Source organism: Lineus longissimus, chromosome 7, assembly GCF_910592395.1.
Source record: "Lineus longissimus chromosome 7, tnLinLong1.2, whole genome shotgun sequence".
NCBI lineage: Eukaryota > Metazoa > Nemertea > Pilidiophora > Heteronemertea > Lineidae > Lineus > Lineus longissimus.
The window spans coordinates 15,582,811-15,600,753 of NC_088314.1; the positions used below are offsets into that span (position 1 = coordinate 15,582,811).

Consider the following 17,943-nt stretch of genomic DNA (forward strand, 5'->3'; position numbering starts at 1 on the left):
CGCCATGCTCATAATCGCTCTTTCCTCTTTGTGTCATTGAGCTTGCCCTCAGCCCAACTAACACCTCTTCACACTGGATTAAATGACTATTAGACTGAGAGAGATGGCAAAATGCTATAGTGCATGTCCAGAAAGTTGAAACCTATAGCTAGGACTCATGAAAAGAATGTATAGAAGAACTGTTGCCTCTGCTCAAAAGCGCTGTGAATGTTTCCCTGCAAAAGGGAGAGGTTCGTGTGCGCTTACTGGCTCATATCACTCCTCTCTTGAAAAAGGTCGGACTTGACCAAAAGAAAGAAAAAAGAGCTATCGACCAGTATCCAATTTGAGCTTCCTATTAAAACTGCTCGATAGGGTCGTAAGTAGCAGATTCGACAGTACTTTACTTCAAACTCGGTTCTAGAACCGAATTAGAGTGCATTCACAAAGTTTCGATCAACAGAAACTGCGCTTATACGGATCCAGTCATCAGACATTCAAGACGCTATAGACAAGATAGACAAGCCGGGGCGAGGCTGATTTAGCGATACTTGACCTCACATTCTATCATCCCGCTCACATCAGCCGACTTTAACATTCTAATGGCATCAAAGGCACCACCTTGAACTAGTTTGTTTTATATTTGGATACTAAGTAATCGTGATCAGTCTGTTGTAATTTCTGGTAAATGCGTCAGACAACTGCCGGTTACAATTCAGTGTTCAACAGGGCTCGGTTCTTGGACCGAATTCGAAACTATACATGATGTTTACGAAACCCCTCTGGATCTCATTCGGAGTCGCGGACTGTAGTGTAGTACGCAGATAGATGACACAGAGCTGTACATTTTTTTCTAGGAAAAATGACGCCATATTGGGTCAAAATGAAACCCTTGATTGGCTTACCGACTAGGACCTGTTTCATAAAGCCTAATAAAGTGCCTTTAGCCCTAATGCTAGGATAAAGTCACTCCTTAAAGGAAGAACGCGTTTCATAAACGTGTCTTTAAAATATATAGGTTAATGTTACCATCAAGAGTGTTTCAGGTAGTGGTTTTATCCTGTCTTTATTTTTTTCGGTTCCTTTAAAACTGAAGGTAGTCTAGGGTTCCTTTAGCCGCGAAGAACATATGTTTCGATTTTTGTCGTCAGCTGTCGGAGGAGTTGGAGCATCCTACTCAGAGAAATGACGCCCTCCCAGTATCATTGCAAGTGTGTATAGCATTACGACATTTCGCAACCGGGCATGAACAATCTAGTATCGGTGATATTAACCATGTGAGCATTGCGACAACATCGAGGTGTATTGGCGCTGTGTCATCCGCGTTTGCAGCACGCATTGACCAACACGTTCACTTCGAGAGGGACCTCCAGAAGGTCAAAACCAAATTTTTTGATAACACGGTTTTCCAAGAGTAATTGGATCGATCGATGGGACCCATTGTCGTATACGCAATCCTCACATCAACGAAAACGTGTATATCAATCGGAAATGATACCACGGCATAAATGTCATGCTAGTTTGTGATTGGGATATGATCATAAATAACTGTGTGGCACGTTTTCCAGGAGGGTCTCATGACGCCTTCGTTCTCCACAGTTCAGCCCTTGGCCAGGCATTTGAAAACAATCCACCGAATGGATAATGGGAGACTCGGGGTATCCTTGCAAGAGGTGGCTTTTGATACCTCTTGCCAATGTCCAAACCAGACAGGAAGGGGCATTCCAGCGGATGCAAATAAGAGCCAGATGCATCATAGAACGTTGCAACGGTTCAGATGCCTCCGCAAGGAGATTCAATACACACCACAAAAGGCAAGCATTATTATTCAGTCCTGCTGCCTGCTCCACAACATTGCTGTCCGGGATAGATTGCCCTTAGTGGAGGATTCAGATGACGATGACGATGATGACGAGACCTCTGATGATGACGCAGGGGATGATGACTTTCCTCCTCGAGACACAGAGTTAATGCATGGAAAGGAAGTTTCGTATGTCGAAAGGGCATTCATATAGTGTATAGGAACCAAAGACACTGAAATTGACACATTTTGCCACGGCCCGATCATATATTACGAATCTCAACACAATAAATCACTCTGCGTTCGAGTTTGTTTTTTTTTCACCAATGAGGTACACCATACAATCATTTATTAATGGCAGGCCTGTTAAATTTAATGTAATGGCAGAGTAAAAACGAGTTATGAAACGCTTTTAATACGCAGCTTTAAATAGACGTTACATCCTTCCTTTATGGTACCTTGAAGGAAGTCTGTTAAAAAGTTTTATGAAACATGCGCCTGCATTGTTTGCCGTTGAGGATCAGAATTCTATAAAAGCCTTTTGTACCCTTAATATCACAGCTCCACCCTGCATCTCGGAACCGATCGACCTTCACAGCCTTGGCAGAGATCTGTGATCAGCCAATCAGATGATACTGACAGTACCTCAAACGGCGGTGTTTTAAGGGAGATCATTAGTGTTTCTGCCCCTAAACCGTTTACAGATACAAAGTACAAATGTATATGCAGCATATACAGACATAAAAAATATCGCGCAACATCGATTTAAAGCATACAAAGCGAACAGAGTTTTGACAAGTATATCTTCCGCTCAGCAACGGCTAAAAGATTAAATCTGCTATTTGAATCTAGTGACTGATTTTCAATAACTGAAGGATTCGAAATATAACGGATATCTAAATCCATGGAAATATGCATCTTAAATAAATCTTTGTCAATCTCCGTCTTCCCATACCCGAGAAAAAAACTTTTCCTGTAATTTCAATTGAGATTTTGTGATTTTAAATTAATGCTTGAGGTGGGACACGTCAATGCCCTGGGCCGATTAACCCTCCTGCATATTGCTCTCACCTGACGCTTCAACAATGAGTGCTTCTGTAACTGTCTCCACTGGCACAGGGGGTTTCTTCTCGCATGGCGCGATTTCACAGTCTTCGTTTTGGAAGTGCTCCCCTGAAAGTAATTATGAAAACTGGTTTCTTCTTCTTCTTCTTCTAGATCTGCGTCCTAAGTACGGGTTCAAAGCAATGACAAATTATCGCAAGAACAACTTGTGAATATTTCGTCATTTCACAAAGGAGCTCCTCAAAAACATGGAGGGGAGCCATCATCATCCGGAGGTGGTGACCGGCGATTACGGCACGAATCTAGGATTTGTTTCCGCCCCGGGTACGCTACTTAGGTCTCAACATCCAGTTGTGATCAGATCCGGATTGTAGCCTCCACCCGCCCACCCACCCCAAAAAAGCTAGTTCTTCGATCTTGGGTGATTACCATGGATACAGGTGGGCCTACTCACTCCCTATTGCTACTTTTTCAAATGTAAATGTCCGAGGTATTTTGTGAAGGGGTAGCTCTGACGATTATTCGAGCAAAGTAACAGCTTCTTCTGTGCACTTACACGGTGAGCAGGCCCCGCATGCTATTAATAGCTCAACAGGAAGTTGACATAGACTGGTTCCTGTGAGATTGCACATGTTCTCAAGGTAAATTTTCGAGGGCAGAAAACTCATACAAAAGCCGCAACACCACCCTTTATTTATATAAAAGATTGAAATAGTTGTCGTTTGGCTTTCTCAAGGTGATGAGTAGATGTGCATGAAATTGTTTTTTCACCATCCTTGTTAATCTTGAAGTTCTAAGGCATGAAGGTGAAATCTTTCAAATTTGCGTTGACATACAGGGTGTCTCATGCGTTGTGCTGCATCAGTCTATGCATGACTGTACGTCGAGACGTATGGAATGCCAAAGCAGAATAAACTCAACACAAGAAAATATCTCAAGATATTCTAAATTCTCTTCCAACAATCATGAATTTCAACCAAAACTTTAAAGAAACACCCTCAAAACAAAAAAAAAGACGCCAGAAAGAGGAAACACCTCAAGATAAAAAAGAACCTCCCTCAAAGAAAAATAATTCGCCTCAACATTAAAAAAGTCCCTCAAGGCAAAAAATTCCCTCAAGATATAAAAAACTCCCTCAAGAAAAAGAATTCGCCTCAACATTAAAAAAATTCCCTCAAGATATAAAATTTCCCTCGAGATATAAAAAACTCCCTCAAGAAAAAGAATTCGCCTCAACATTAAAAAGGTCCCTCAAGGCAAAAAATTCCCTCAAGATATAAAAACTCTCTCAAGATATAAAAACTTCCTCAAGAAAAAGAATTCGCCTCAACATTAAAAAAGTCCCTCAAGACAAAAAATTCCCTCAAGATATAAAAACTCCCCCAAGACTCACGTGACCAGGATCAAGAATCACGTGACCAGGATCCGTTACCCATGTCATGGTGTCCCGGCATGATGTCCGGGCATGATGTATAATGGTGTAGCCTATACATGTAGGCCTAGCCTTTAGCATAGCCTATCACCTGCATGACCTGAATCGCTGGCGCTGCTGCTGCTGCTGTTGTCGTTGACCCCGCTGGTAGTGGTAGCTGGCGCCCTATCCCTGCCATGTACGGATGATCGAGCAGCTGCCGGACGATGCCACGTACGCCTTCGGGAGCATCGGTCGTATTACGACGGAGATCTTTTAACAGATCCTCCATTTGAGAGTCCTCGAAGAGTCGATCAAGCTCAGCCTGCTGCATGTGCTGCCTCGCCATCCTCAAAATGTCAAAGCTGACAGCTCGCGCGCCGACGTCTGACGTCAGGGATTTATGCGTGTCACGTGATTCTTGATCCTGGTCACGTGAGTCTTGGGGGAGTTTTTATATCTTGAGGGAATTTTTTGTCTTGAGGGACTTTTTTAATGTTGAGGCGAATTCTTTTTCTTGAGGGAGTTTTTATATCTTGAGAGTGTTTTTATATCTTGAGGGAATTTTTTGCCTTGAGGGACCTTTTTAATGTTGAGGCGAATTCTTTTTCTTGAGGGAGTTTTTTATATCTTGAGGGAAATTTTATATCTTGAGGGAATTTTTTAATGTTGAGGCGAATTCTTTTTCTTGAGGGAGTTTTTTATATCTTGAGGGAATTTTTTGCCTTGAGGGACTTTTTTAATGTTGAGGCGAATTATTTTTCTTTGAGGGAGGTTTTTTTATCTTGAGGTGTTTCCTCTTTCTTGCGTCTTTTTTTTGTTTCTTTAAAGTTTTGGTTGAAGTTCATGATTGTTGGTAGAGAATTTAGAATATCTTGAGATATTTTCTTGTGTTGAGTTTATTCCGCTTTGGCATTCCATAGAGACGACATTGAAACTTTGCCAGATGTATTCTACAACTGACAAGCTATTCAGAAATGTATAGGTTTGTGTGGGAGTGAGAAACTGCCAGGTCCACAGCCGCTGGAACAGGGGTATGCATGAAATGACGTCGCGTCATTTTTGGAGGCAGGTAGGCCTGGCCTCCGCACTGGCTAGTGAGACCTGCTCGATCGAGTATGTACACATGTAACGTATTACAGAAACACTAGAAGTTGGAGGAGACACGATGACTTGTTTTTGCTGTAATCACATAGTCTACTCAGCACTCTAACTCTATCTCGTATTTACTGTATTGTCGTGACAATGATATAATCGCAGCTAACTTACCGCTGCAGTCTTTCCCACCGTTCTTGGGTGCTGGACAATTGCACTCCCTTGTGTGCGTCCTATAGCTTATGTCGAGGCTGTCGCCACATGTAAGTGTGCATGGAGACCACTGGGTGAACTCGCACCAACCGCCATCCACTGGAAGATTGAAACGCTTTAGGACTTCGTGCGTGTCAAGAAAATCATGCAGAGCTTTTGATACGCAATTCTTTCCTTGCTTTCAGATGACTGGTTAGTGCACTTGGTGATGCCCATTTCATGGATGGTCCGCGTATATCGCTGATTGTTCTTTCTGCATGTGTTGCTGATTTGTTGCTGATTTCAGTGTTGCCATATCATTGAGAGCCAGAGAGACCATGACTTTTCAAGATGGGGAAATTGAGGAAAGCAGGTCAATCTGTTTTTTCAGCATTGTCAAGCAATGAGGGGTAACACTAAGCGGGTACCTTCAAAACCATAACATCGGCACATGGACCATTTTGACTGAGAAGAAAGAAAACGACTTTCATATAACAACTCAGTGGTTTGAAAATAACTTTTAGTTATATATTACCTTTGTGGCAGTCTTCGTGGTTAGTGCACTCCTGCTTTTCAATCGTCCTCCCTAGGCAATATCGTCCACCATGTTGCGGCCGCGGTTCCGAGCAACTTCGAGAACGTAACTGAAAGCCTCGCTCACACGGCGGTGCATTGCACTGGCCAAAGGCGGTCCATTCGGTCCAACCACCGTCAACTGAAAAATATCATTACAACTGGCTGATGAACTGAGTAGCCCCAAACTTGCATAACATCGATATCATGTCAATACACCCACGTCCAGACCAATGCCTTCTCCATTGGGCTGGACTTTTTGAGACTAACGTTCATTGGCCCTGTCGTGTCCGGAGAGAGAACCAACAACAACAAATTAAACCTTGGTCCCTCGAGTTGGAGACACATAGGGCTCTCACAACTGAGCTACTTGACCGCATCTGTTCAGCCTAATGCAATCAGCCACTTACTTGGGCACTGTCGACCCATGAACCCATTTGCATCCAAACTGGGAAACGGGACTGCCAACGCCCCCCCCCCCCGCTTCTTTTTACAATGATATGCTGTACATCTCTCACTTGACATTGTCGCCTGTGTTACTATCTGTACCTCCTCTGAGGCACCCTGTCACCCATTGCCTCCAAATGGTGCACGGGACTGCACAACTACGGTTCCGATTTCGTTTCACAATAATATAATTTTTATATCCCCTACTTGGACACTTCCTCCTGTGTTGGTATTTCTTCACTTCCACTGCGGCACCCTGGCATCCATTGCCTCCAAATTGGGGCACGGGACTGTCACAACTACGGGTCCGTTTCTGTTCACCTTCGCCGCATGAAATGGTTGGATGAGTCCATGAACCCCAAAGTGACCAGCCACCATCAACTGAAATTGAAAATCATTTAAAATGTTCAAACCAACACCAACAGAAACTCTTGCAATAACAGTTTCCACAACTCGATCCCTGCTTTTGGTTTTCGCGATCCTCTTCAGCAATTCTAAAGCTTTTTTGTTTATCACAGAGCATTTATACGGGGTCAAATTGCAAAGAACCATGCTTGACAAAAAAGTTTTTTCGTGTACAGTTTGTATAGTTTGGCAAATGGGTCGCCTGTTGCATCGAGTCAGAATTGAAGGCCACCTTCAGACTTTTTGTGTATAAAGAGATATAGTGAAGTGGTACAATTAAAGACACAGTACAATTAAGCATCTTACCGTGTAGACAGATCTGGCTGTGCATATTATTGCACCCATACGCCATATGATATTGTTACTAGGGCTTTAATTGCACCACCTTACCTTACCTGGTAATTTTTTCCATTCACTACGTGACATATATCTCACATAAGGCTATCCAGTACGTTATTATGTACCATTCGCAGTGGATGGTAAAACTGGAAAAATAGCTTACGACGTAAAAGAACTAGTGGCCCTCAGAGGGGTATGCTTTCAATTTCAACCCGCGGGAGAGGAGTCCGAGCTTTCAATGTTGTTTTGATATTTGTAATTGTACCAAATCGCTGTAGCAGACAGGACTGACTTACTTGGACACATCTTAAGATGACACTTCTTCTGCTGTATGGATCTACCGCGGCACCATCTGCCTCCGTAGGTAGGTGCAGGGGAGTTACATTCGCGCATGCGGACCTTCACACCCTTCCCACACGTCACGCTGCACTCCGAGAACTCTGACCAGTCAGACCATTCTCCATGGACTGAAAAGATGGAAACCAGGCTTTAAAAATATGAATAACAATGGATCCTCTATGGATCCGAAGTGCAAATGTGGGCTTCTATTTTGTGATGCACACATTTTCCCAGGCACTATTAGGGGGCAGGCCCCTCGGTAATAACTTGGAAGGCTTGTTTTGAATGCACAATATCAGATATGATTCTCGGTCAGCTTGGCAAATGACTATTCAAGGTGCATTCGTATAGTATACACACTACCCTCTAATTCATGTTCATGCACTGTATCCACGCCGTCATAGCTAGAAACGAGTAGTGCGTCCCGGGTTTTATATGACTCCGGTTCGATACCCACAGCATGACCAGGGTTACACAAACTTTTTGATTGAGGCACACAGAGAACCTTGGATATAGGGTTGATCCAGATTTTAAGAGGAGAAGTTCGATGATTACTCTGTGTTGCAAGGTGTGTTCTCGCAGCAAGTCGGTGCCATGCACTATGAGTAAAAAACTTCTGAACCACAGGATGTAGAATGTAGCCACTGCTCTGGCTAAAAATGTTACCTGGACATATCTTGTTTCCGCAGTCTCTGGTGTCAGTGCTGTTGCCCTCACAGTCCACTCCTCCGTGCACTGGTGGTGGGTTGTTGCACTGCCTCTTGCGGATCTGCACACCACCTCCACATGTCTCCGAGCACTCGTCCCAGGGATACCAAGGGCCCCAGTTGCCATCCACTGCAAAAAAAACACGATATGTTGGTAGGCATAAGAACACTCGGATAGGCATAAAAACATTCAGAACTTTAATGGAATCGGCCAAAGACATATTATGTTGACCATTCACATGTAACATGTTTAGTAAAAGTATCATTGGGAAGATATAGACGATTTTATTTTCGCTGATTATTTCTCACAGCTGGTAACAAAGAAATGTTCACTTTTTTCATCTTGACCATCAAGGTTTTTGCAACGATTGAGTGGTCACCACTTATTTAGGGTGTATTGGCTTATGCACAAACAGCTTTCTCTACCTTCGAAACTCGATAGGAACAATAAGAAGTGCCGATTACCTATCGATGCCGTCATTCATGAAGTCCTTACAATCAGTGAACACTCTCTTTGAAATAAAAGCTGTTGAGCTTTGAAAAACCGTTTCGGCCAACACAAAATATACACCCCACACAGCGGGGTTTTTTTCTCGTTAAAATGAAAAAAGAATATTATGGTACTTTTTTCACATCGCTGTAAAATTTCAATTGGGTGCATATCTCAATCTGTTGGCTGAAAAACCTAAAAAAATATTTCGAAATCCTCTATTTCCAAGAGAGCACATTGTGGTTGTTATAAATGTGTTGAACACCTGACGATTTCATTTCCAGCGTTGGGTAGGCCTGTGTCTCCTGAGAAGGGAGGTGCTACCATTTAAATTGACTGCTGCGTTAGTAAGCTTCATACCTGGACAGTAAGCCCGTAAACTGCAGGGTTTCGCCTGCTTGTGCTCGCCAACACAGTTACCAGAGGGACATAGGCGGATCCTCTCTTGGACCCCGGCCAAACATGTAACACTGCACTTGGACCAATCACTCCATTTCGTCCAGCCTGAAACGAACGAGGGCCTAACGTCAGAGTGATCAATAACGCTATTGATTTAGACTCATGTAAAACGAGCAGAAAAGTTGTGATATGTTCGAAAAAGCGTTCTAAATAACGTTTTCAAAAGTCGAAAAATTCAATACTTGAATTACATGTACTTGGCTAAATATTGTGTTACAATTACAAGCGTAAAATGTTGTGTAGAAAACGCGGTCCTTTATTTCGCCACCACCCTGATAACAATTTACCATTTTGTGAGAGATCACTTACCTGCATAGCGCAATAAGCATTGCATTTTCATTTTTCGACTCTTCCGCACTGAAGCAAGTTTCAGTGGGCGTCACTGATCACCAATCAAACACTCAGACAGCAGTGATATTATGAGAAGAAAAAGGAAGCAAATTTCCTTGTAACATCAACCTCAACATAAAACAAATCATGCGTGGATTATTGCTGCGTTCTGACAGGTTGATTGGTGACTAATGAAAGCCAATGAAAACTGGTTGGGTGCATGCAGGAGTGCCAAATAAACGTTACTGCCTCTGTCTATAGCTATCCAGAACAATTCATCACAACCCAGTGCACTTGCATATACTGTTGCACCTGATCACATGGCGTAGCGATACATATGATAATATGTAAAGTCAAGGACTTAGTGAGCCCCCCTTTAGGTCGGGGGAGCACCCCCGAACCCCCCTACGATAGCGTCACGTTTTTACCCAGTACAATGGAGGGGAAACCCCCCCCAAACCCCCCATGTTGGGACCATCCATAGTTCCTTCCGACACATTTTTGTTTTGGTAATACATTGTAGTTCCTAAAATCATTGATTTCTCGGTCCTCACAGTACGTCAGTGTTGATTTAGCAGTTGTTTTGGCAAAGACATGTTTTTTGGGAGTTTCTGAAACCTAGAGGCGCTACTCAATAGGCGGCTAGCAAGAAACTACGCATTTACTGTTGCCGAGGTATGTGTACACTGAACTTGGGATGTGTGTCGGCCCCGTTTTGAAAAGCCGTCCAGTGCCAGTTGGTGCGTTTTTTCGCTGATTTGTGCAAAATTCAACATATCTCAAAAGTTGACCCTCGATTTTTTTGATTGTTGTGTAGCGTGAGCAACTGTCTTTCATGGGGGCATGGTCACTGTAAGAATTATTCAGGAAGAAATGTATAATATTTGAGGGGTTTCGTGATTGTCCGGCCCAATTGCCAATATTGCCATAATTGGTGAACAGAGCTAGGTCTAGGAGCAAATGCGACGCTTATGGTTTATTTAAAGAAATAAAATGCCCGATTTAACATCCTGCAGAATCAGGGGAATCGGGCGTTTCCAGTGATATAGGACACAAATGGGTTGTCCTCATGCATTCACTTTGGAAACGCATTTAAAATAGCTGTTAATGGGGCACGTCATCATTGCGTACATTTGGGAAAAACTCCCTAACGAGACCGGAGCAGACGGATGAAAGTAGTTTAATTATTGGCCGCTAGGGTGCAGAATGTCGCTCAACCGAATTTTTCACGCAACTATAGCTAAATAGAGCTAGTTCTAGTTTGTGATTCATTTTGCTACTTCAGATTCGGGCAGTAGACCAATATAACTTAGTCGTCAGTGTGTTTTTAAGCTGGAAAAACGTATTTGTTTTACTTAAAGTGCCTTCTTTGGACGGGTGTGTGCGATTGTTTTGCTTATGTCACGTGACCTCGACCATGTCGACACAAAATTGAAATAAACCACCCTTTTCTTTTATTTAGGACGGATATTTCCCTAATAAAAATATAAATATAACTGGCCAATTTCTTAGGCATATGTAGCGAATTCCCATGAAGATTTAAATTAATTTCAACCAATGGGATAGCAACCACCACCGGAAGATCGCGGAGAAATCGTAAACTAAACGGAGTTAATTAAGCGCCATTTTGAAAAACCAAAAAAAATTGATTGTAGCCTATACAAGTTACTCTCGTTATTTCTCGTCATTATACTCCCGCACACGCGTGTATCTTAAGAGCCCCTCCTCAGAAGGGGGGCTTATAAATTCGTCAAATACCTATGTAGTTAAAGTGGCTCGATGAAAATCAGTTTTAATGCAAAGATCCACAGAAATGTGCTTTAGATGGTAATTTCAATTTATTGTGATCTCCACGCCCACTTCTACTGCGCGCGCTACTATCTCTGCCACAGGATCTTCTCTCGTAGTGACTGATCATGTGAACTCGCCATATATTTACGGCAAAACCAGACAGGATATTTACTGCTTCGAGAGACCACCATTGAATATTCATAGATTGGAGCGTACAGACTTATCAACTAGACGCGAGTACATGTTAACTATCGAGTCTATATTAGGAAATGTATTCAAAAGATGTTTGCTGTGGCAAGTCTACAGATATAATGAAATAATTTTATGAAAAATATATTATTTTGATATTCGCTAAAAAGGCATTTTGAGCATGTTTCTGCAACTTGGCTGAAACGGGTAGAAATATCAACGTCTCTCAAACTTGTCATTTTCTTTTAAATCCGTGGACATCTAGTACCAGCTCAAGTTTCGTCCGTTACTCGCCCGACTGTCATGAATATCATATGAAATCAAAACATCAGATTCAAAACCATGAGCCATTGAGTAACTAAGACATTGAGGTAACAAGATCCAACAATCTATAGAAACAAAACAAAAATTTCCTGATCAGCAACCTTGGAAATTTGCGAAATTTTGAAAATACCGGAGTGACTAAAAAAGAAAAATAGGCGGTTTATTCTGTCCACCTAATAGTCTACGCTCGCCTTTTAGAGCAGCCTAACATAGACCAATACATCGTCCCCGAAAATGATTGGTTGACGAAACAATGGCCTGATTGGTTCGCTAGCCTTGTGACGTTTTTACACCGATCGCGAGGGGTTTTCCTGTTTTTCATCATGGTTTAAGCTTAAATGCGTTATGGCTGGAATTTATGGCGTTTTTCGAGCTCACACAAAGACTCGATGTACAGCTTAGAGACTATATAAATATGGGCTAAGCCTCACCTGACATGACCAGCGCCTCGACCTTGTTTTCTGCGGTGGTGTGGGACTTGGATGGCTTCTGTGGTACTGCATGTATAGTTGTGTTGATGCCTTTCGCATCTTGCTTTAGTTCTTCACACGAAACACACTTGTAGTATTTCTTGCCACGTCTACCTTCAACATATTCCTGGAGATAAGAGAACAGGAGATGCTCTGTACCACGTTCATTTTCACATGTTGACACATATTGTTTACAGTGGAACGGTTCACGGGCCCTCCTACTATAGTGTTAGGGATACATTGGCATAAAGGTAAACCCACCCTGACGAGCATGACGCTTCAAAAAATCAATAGTCGTTTTTCTGCTGATATGGTGTCAACATCTATGAATTTTGAATCATGCGCAGTTGATATGACCTAACAAACCATGCCGCACATCGCCACTGTAAAGTGTAAATATGTCCAAACATCAAGACGGGATTGCATATTGAAGTCATAACAGTCCATCAACCACACGTGTCTCTAGCATACTTTCATTTCTTCCATTTCTGCGAAATAACAAACTTTGGACAAGGTGTGAGTGATTTTCTCACGTAATATCCGAATCCAAGTCATCGTCTGGGTATCGTCTGCCATGTTTTGACCAACTGGTGTCAAAGAGAAGAATCAGATCGGACCGAAAGTCGATGTCATCGATCAATGGGCATCTGAACTAGAGAGTACAAAGTGTTGAGCTATATCTCCATATTTTCTTCTACCACGGACTATGGACAGTGTAACATATCCTATCCTTTCAGATCGAAAACCCGGATATTATCATAATGTGTAAGATGTATTCAAATGATTCAAATGAGCCGAACAGAGGGCATTTTTATGTTTTCGGTTTTAGCCCAATTACGAGGGGGGGGGGGGTCATAAATAACAAGAACACGATTAGACCCTATTGTATATGGTCGATTTCCCTAAAGAAATCTTATATTCAGCTTTGTGTGCATCAGAAATCATCAAAAATATAAAAACCTCACCTCTACTTGAGCATATCCTGCTGCCGATTTTTTCTTACAGCATGACTCAGCATTTCGGAATCTTTTCCGCATCAGACCTCGACATCCTCCAACTTTTTGTCGGAACTTTCTGTAACACAGATCAGCATCTGAAACTATATTCAATGAAAAGATAATTAGACAATGGACATTCCTTTATACTTTTAAAGTATTAATATTAAATTTATGAAAATAAGTTTTCGCGATTTTATTTTTAGCGACTTTTCCGCCATGTTCATTTTCGCGCATCATGGTTCTTCGCCAAGTTTTGCAAAAAAGCACCGGCAAAATTTAGTGCTTTACAGTAGTAATAATTTTCTGAAACATCTTTTTTCATGGTCGTCGTGTTATATTTGAGGCTAGCTTATGACCTATACAAGGTCTTCTTCAGGTCTGGTGAAAAACATAGGATAAAAGGCAAAAGAACATTGACAAAAATACAATGCAAATACGTACACGTAATGCTACTCACAGTAAATGGCTGAGAGCATTATAAAGAACAGAGGGAAAGATCAAAGTCTAACCTCAATAAAAAGGTAGTGGGGATAACGATATTGAGAAATAGGAATACGCGATGAAAGGCTGTCTGTTTAAGCATCAGAAAGGAATCTGACAAGTGGAAGTCATTTTATATCTTTTGGTTGCGTGATGGTGATCACGAGTAGGACTAATTACCTACCTACTCTCGCAAAGCCAAAGGGTTTAGTTCAGAGTGGGGTAGCAACACTGTCGAAAGTGGATTGTGTGAATACCGGCAAGCTTTGTAAATACTGAGCTGGTTTATTTTTAATTTGGATCGGACCGGATAATCGCTTAGTGAGGGATGTATCAGTTCCATTTTTATGCAGCGTTATGAAATATTCTACACTGTAAAAAATATTTGATTTTAGGCGCCAGTCAAAGGAGTTTCTCCATATTGTGACATCGTTTTTGCGCTAATGTTCATCTTAAAAAAGTTTGATTTAAGGAATTGAACCCGAGGCGGAGGACCTTGGTTGAGTTACCAAGACACTCGAGGGTGGAGCTAAAATACAGTCCAAACCCGAGCCGACAGGCGAGGGTTTGGAAGAAATTTTAGCTCCACCCGAGAGTGTCTTGGTAACTCAACCAAGGTCCGAAGCCGAGGGTTCAATTTCTATTCTAAAATACCTCAAACTTAAAAAGATAGGCCACGAAAATAACTTGAATATGTGCGAATTTGGCAAATTCCATCCATCGCCGGCCCGGCCGGAGCGCCGGTAGCGCCATTGTTTACATTATGTTACGGCAACGTTACAGAAAATGAGACATGTACATTTTGTACAGCGCGCATAGGAAGTCCGCATTGGCTCGCTCAAGTGATGCTAAAATCCGCGCAAATGGGCTATTTGGAGCGTTTTTCTCGGCAAATATGTGTAGTGCTCATTAAAAAACTTAGGGTGGTTGATGCTTCCTTGACTGATTTGTGTTTGAAGCAGTGTTTTGAGCGCCTCAAACTTCTGAAGTGAGCCGAAATTCCATTGACGTGACGTGTGCATGGTTTCCACATTTTAGTGCAACCCGAGGGAACTTTGGTAGAGCATCTTGGTTGCGTGTCCAAAACACTCCGCTCTCAGAACGAGGCTTATGCATTTTCCATTTAAAAGTTGACTTTACGGTACCAAGGTATTTTAGAATTGAAAACTAAACCTTAAGGTTGGGGTTCACAGACAGCCAGGATTTTTGACAAGCGGCGATCCTCTGTACTAATGCTTAATTCACACCATTTACATGCAGATTTAATTCCCTAATTCGTCGCGGAGATATTTTATTTCATTGCAGTTTTCGGCTTTCATGGTCAGTCAGTCAGGTTTAGACACATTGACCTCGTTACAATTGACCACAAGTGATCCAAGTGGATGGATTATTTGAAAACTTATTTTTGTACAATATAGCCATATATGCATTCTAGATCTCACCGATCGCTTATTTTTATATTTGGACGGAAATAGGGAGGATTCAGAAAATTGTCAACCGAGGCCTTTCAGGGCATTAATTTGTTTATACCAATCAAATTAAATGTATTTTAGAAAAAAACGGATCGTTAGCACATTCACGCACTATGCCTCGATGTGCGAGTTCAAATTTGAAACAGATATGACGCATCGTATAGTCTGCTGGATTGTTGAAGTCTCAAATTATGACTTCTATTTAAAACTTAATTAACTCTATTTTAATCGGTCAAAATTGATATTTTTCAGCTTATATTCGAATATTCATAAGATGTCTTTTGTAGCCATGATAATTTAAACATTGAAATGAAAGACTATTGGCAGTCTTCCATAGGAATAAATCGAAGATCTTAACGCTATATTCTGTCGGTAGCTCCCGTTGCTAAGAGATATCAAGATATCACCTAATTGATTTTTTTTTTCTTTAGAGTAGCTGTTAAGTTTGCATGAAATCCGGCATTTTCAAATTTAGGTGTCACTAGCCAGTGCACCTGACCCCTAGGACGTGTCCTCAAACTTGTTCCTCGCGCGTGATGCATGACATATCCCGGATTTCTGATGAGACCAAACTGTTGAGAACCCATTAGCATTTCGAAAAGGATAGGTCCATTCATTACCAAGAAAACGGCCCGCGTCAAGAGAACTACATGGTGTTAAAAATACTTTTACTTTATAAAACCTCAATAAAGGCTATTTTAAACAATTATATGGGATCCTTCGGATATGGAACATAGAGGCTTTGAGAATTTCGTTAGAAAAATACCTGCATGAAACGGTCCAATAGTTATTACGTAATAAGCCATCCAATTTGCATGTCATTTTATTCAACCAGGGCAGGATTGTTAGTAAACAACAAATGGACAGTGGCATGCAATATAAAGGGTAGATATTGCATAAGTCACCTATTAATGCATGACTCCACCCAAAAGTCTTGCAACACGGCAAAGGACATAATCTCTTTGGCATTCACACTGACAAGATGCCATATTCTGCTTAACAACGAATTTTTGTAGTGATTTCATTTTTTTCAAATAACCGGAGTCTTTTTTAAACACAGCATTTTCTAAAGAATATGGGCTACATGATCGCATTTCAAGACAAATGGCGGAATTATGTCAACAAATTCAGTACTAATGGAACAATCCTCGATCGGAGATAGGGCAATAGTGGCTGCACAGAGGAAAACAAGGGGATTCTAAACTGTGAGTTGAAAATCTGTTGTTTCAGAAATTGCCAATTTTTTTCAGGGATCCCATTGCGTAACAGCCACTTATGACAGCAATACACATTATATCCCAAAGAAATTCGCATAGCCTCTACTTTCCATGTCTGAAATTGTTTTCTTCATACAATAATTGGTAAAAGAGTTATTAAGATTCTAAAAAGTAAAAGTATTTTTAACACCCTGTAGTATATTCATGCTCCAGAAACCCAGAATGACAAAGACAAACGTCTTATAAGATGGGATGTAAACCAGGAAATCAGATAAGAGGCAGAAAAGAACTTCCTCAATTCCTCGTACGATGAAGTACATGATTTACGATTGTCGGGTAAATGCATTAAGACAGGTCTTGGTGGCAAGATGTGACAGACCATCGTATTTTGCTGTTTGTAGGGGTTGCGAAACTTGCCTATTGTTCACGGTCAGTCAGAGCTAACATCCAACCGCGGAGCGAATGACGCCAGTTATTCCATAAGTAATCTCCTCATGATTAACATGCCGACATTACAATATCATACTGACATAATTCATTATTGTAACCAAGTGCACTATCGATTTGTTTCAAGTCTGTAATGTATTGTAATCGGATATTGCCGTGGACAGTGCTTCTCAGGCGTAAACCCCATCACAAACCTATCGTGCCAGTATTGTCGGCTTCCGCTGAGTTATCGGAACATGCAATTTGTAGTTACAGTCAACTGTGCATGACCGATCTTACCCAGTTTCTGGTGTCTATCTTCGTAGGTTCCCGTCATTTTGTGTAAAATGATCGTAGATGTGTAATACAAGCTGCGCAGAATGACAGACCTGTCACCGTGTAGGACAACCGGGATGCGAACATTCATTATGCCAAGAAGAAACTATTCGCATTTTGGGTAATTTTTGGAAATATCACCCAACCTCGGAGGCCTAGAACTTAATTCGGGTGGGTATAAAATGAGCAAAAAAGATGTGTATCTTCTTAATCTCTGCTCTCCGAAAGTGAAACACGCGAGTTTTTAGTGAAAAAAGGCCCCTGGCAGATTCTAGTTGAAATCTGTCGGATTTCTTTCTTGGCGTTTTCCTCTTTTACCAAACATGTTCATTTTTGACGCAGTCAGCCTCGACATTTGGGTACCATTATAAGTGAAAGTTGGATACAATAATAATTGAATAAAATGAAAGTGTTTTGGAATTTCCAGACAATATTCTATTTTCTGCATGATTTATTAAGAAAAATTGAATATTATATGGTACACTAATGGACACATGATTTGTAGGCGCAGACAAGTCACGAAGAGTGATGACAATGATCAGATGATATCAGCTCGATTGCACAACAATACAATATCTGGGTCATCATGACAAGCCAGGATAGAGTGA

At 41.5% G+C, this 17,943-nt stretch overlaps 1 protein-coding gene across 1 annotated transcript in view; it reads right to left on the bottom strand.

Moving 5' to 3' along the window:
* Positions 1-17,943, bottom strand: part of LOC135490598 (hemicentin-1-like) — a 41,285-nt gene that overhangs the window by 11,872 nt on the left and 11,470 nt on the right. The window contains exons 2-10 of the mRNA XM_064775824.1: positions 13,372-13,505; positions 12,368-12,533; positions 9,204-9,347; positions 8,313-8,483; positions 7,604-7,774; positions 6,771-6,944; positions 6,079-6,258; positions 5,526-5,663; positions 2,852-2,953 (exon numbers count right to left, since the gene is read on the bottom strand). Of these exons, the coding sequence (XP_064631894.1) occupies positions 2,852-2,953; positions 5,526-5,663; positions 6,079-6,258; positions 6,771-6,944; positions 7,604-7,774; positions 8,313-8,483; positions 9,204-9,347; positions 12,368-12,533; positions 13,372-13,505 (1,380 nt within the window). The remainder of the gene's footprint in view (positions 1-2,851; positions 2,954-5,525; positions 5,664-6,078; positions 6,259-6,770; positions 6,945-7,603; positions 7,775-8,312; positions 8,484-9,203; positions 9,348-12,367; positions 12,534-13,371; positions 13,506-17,943) is intronic.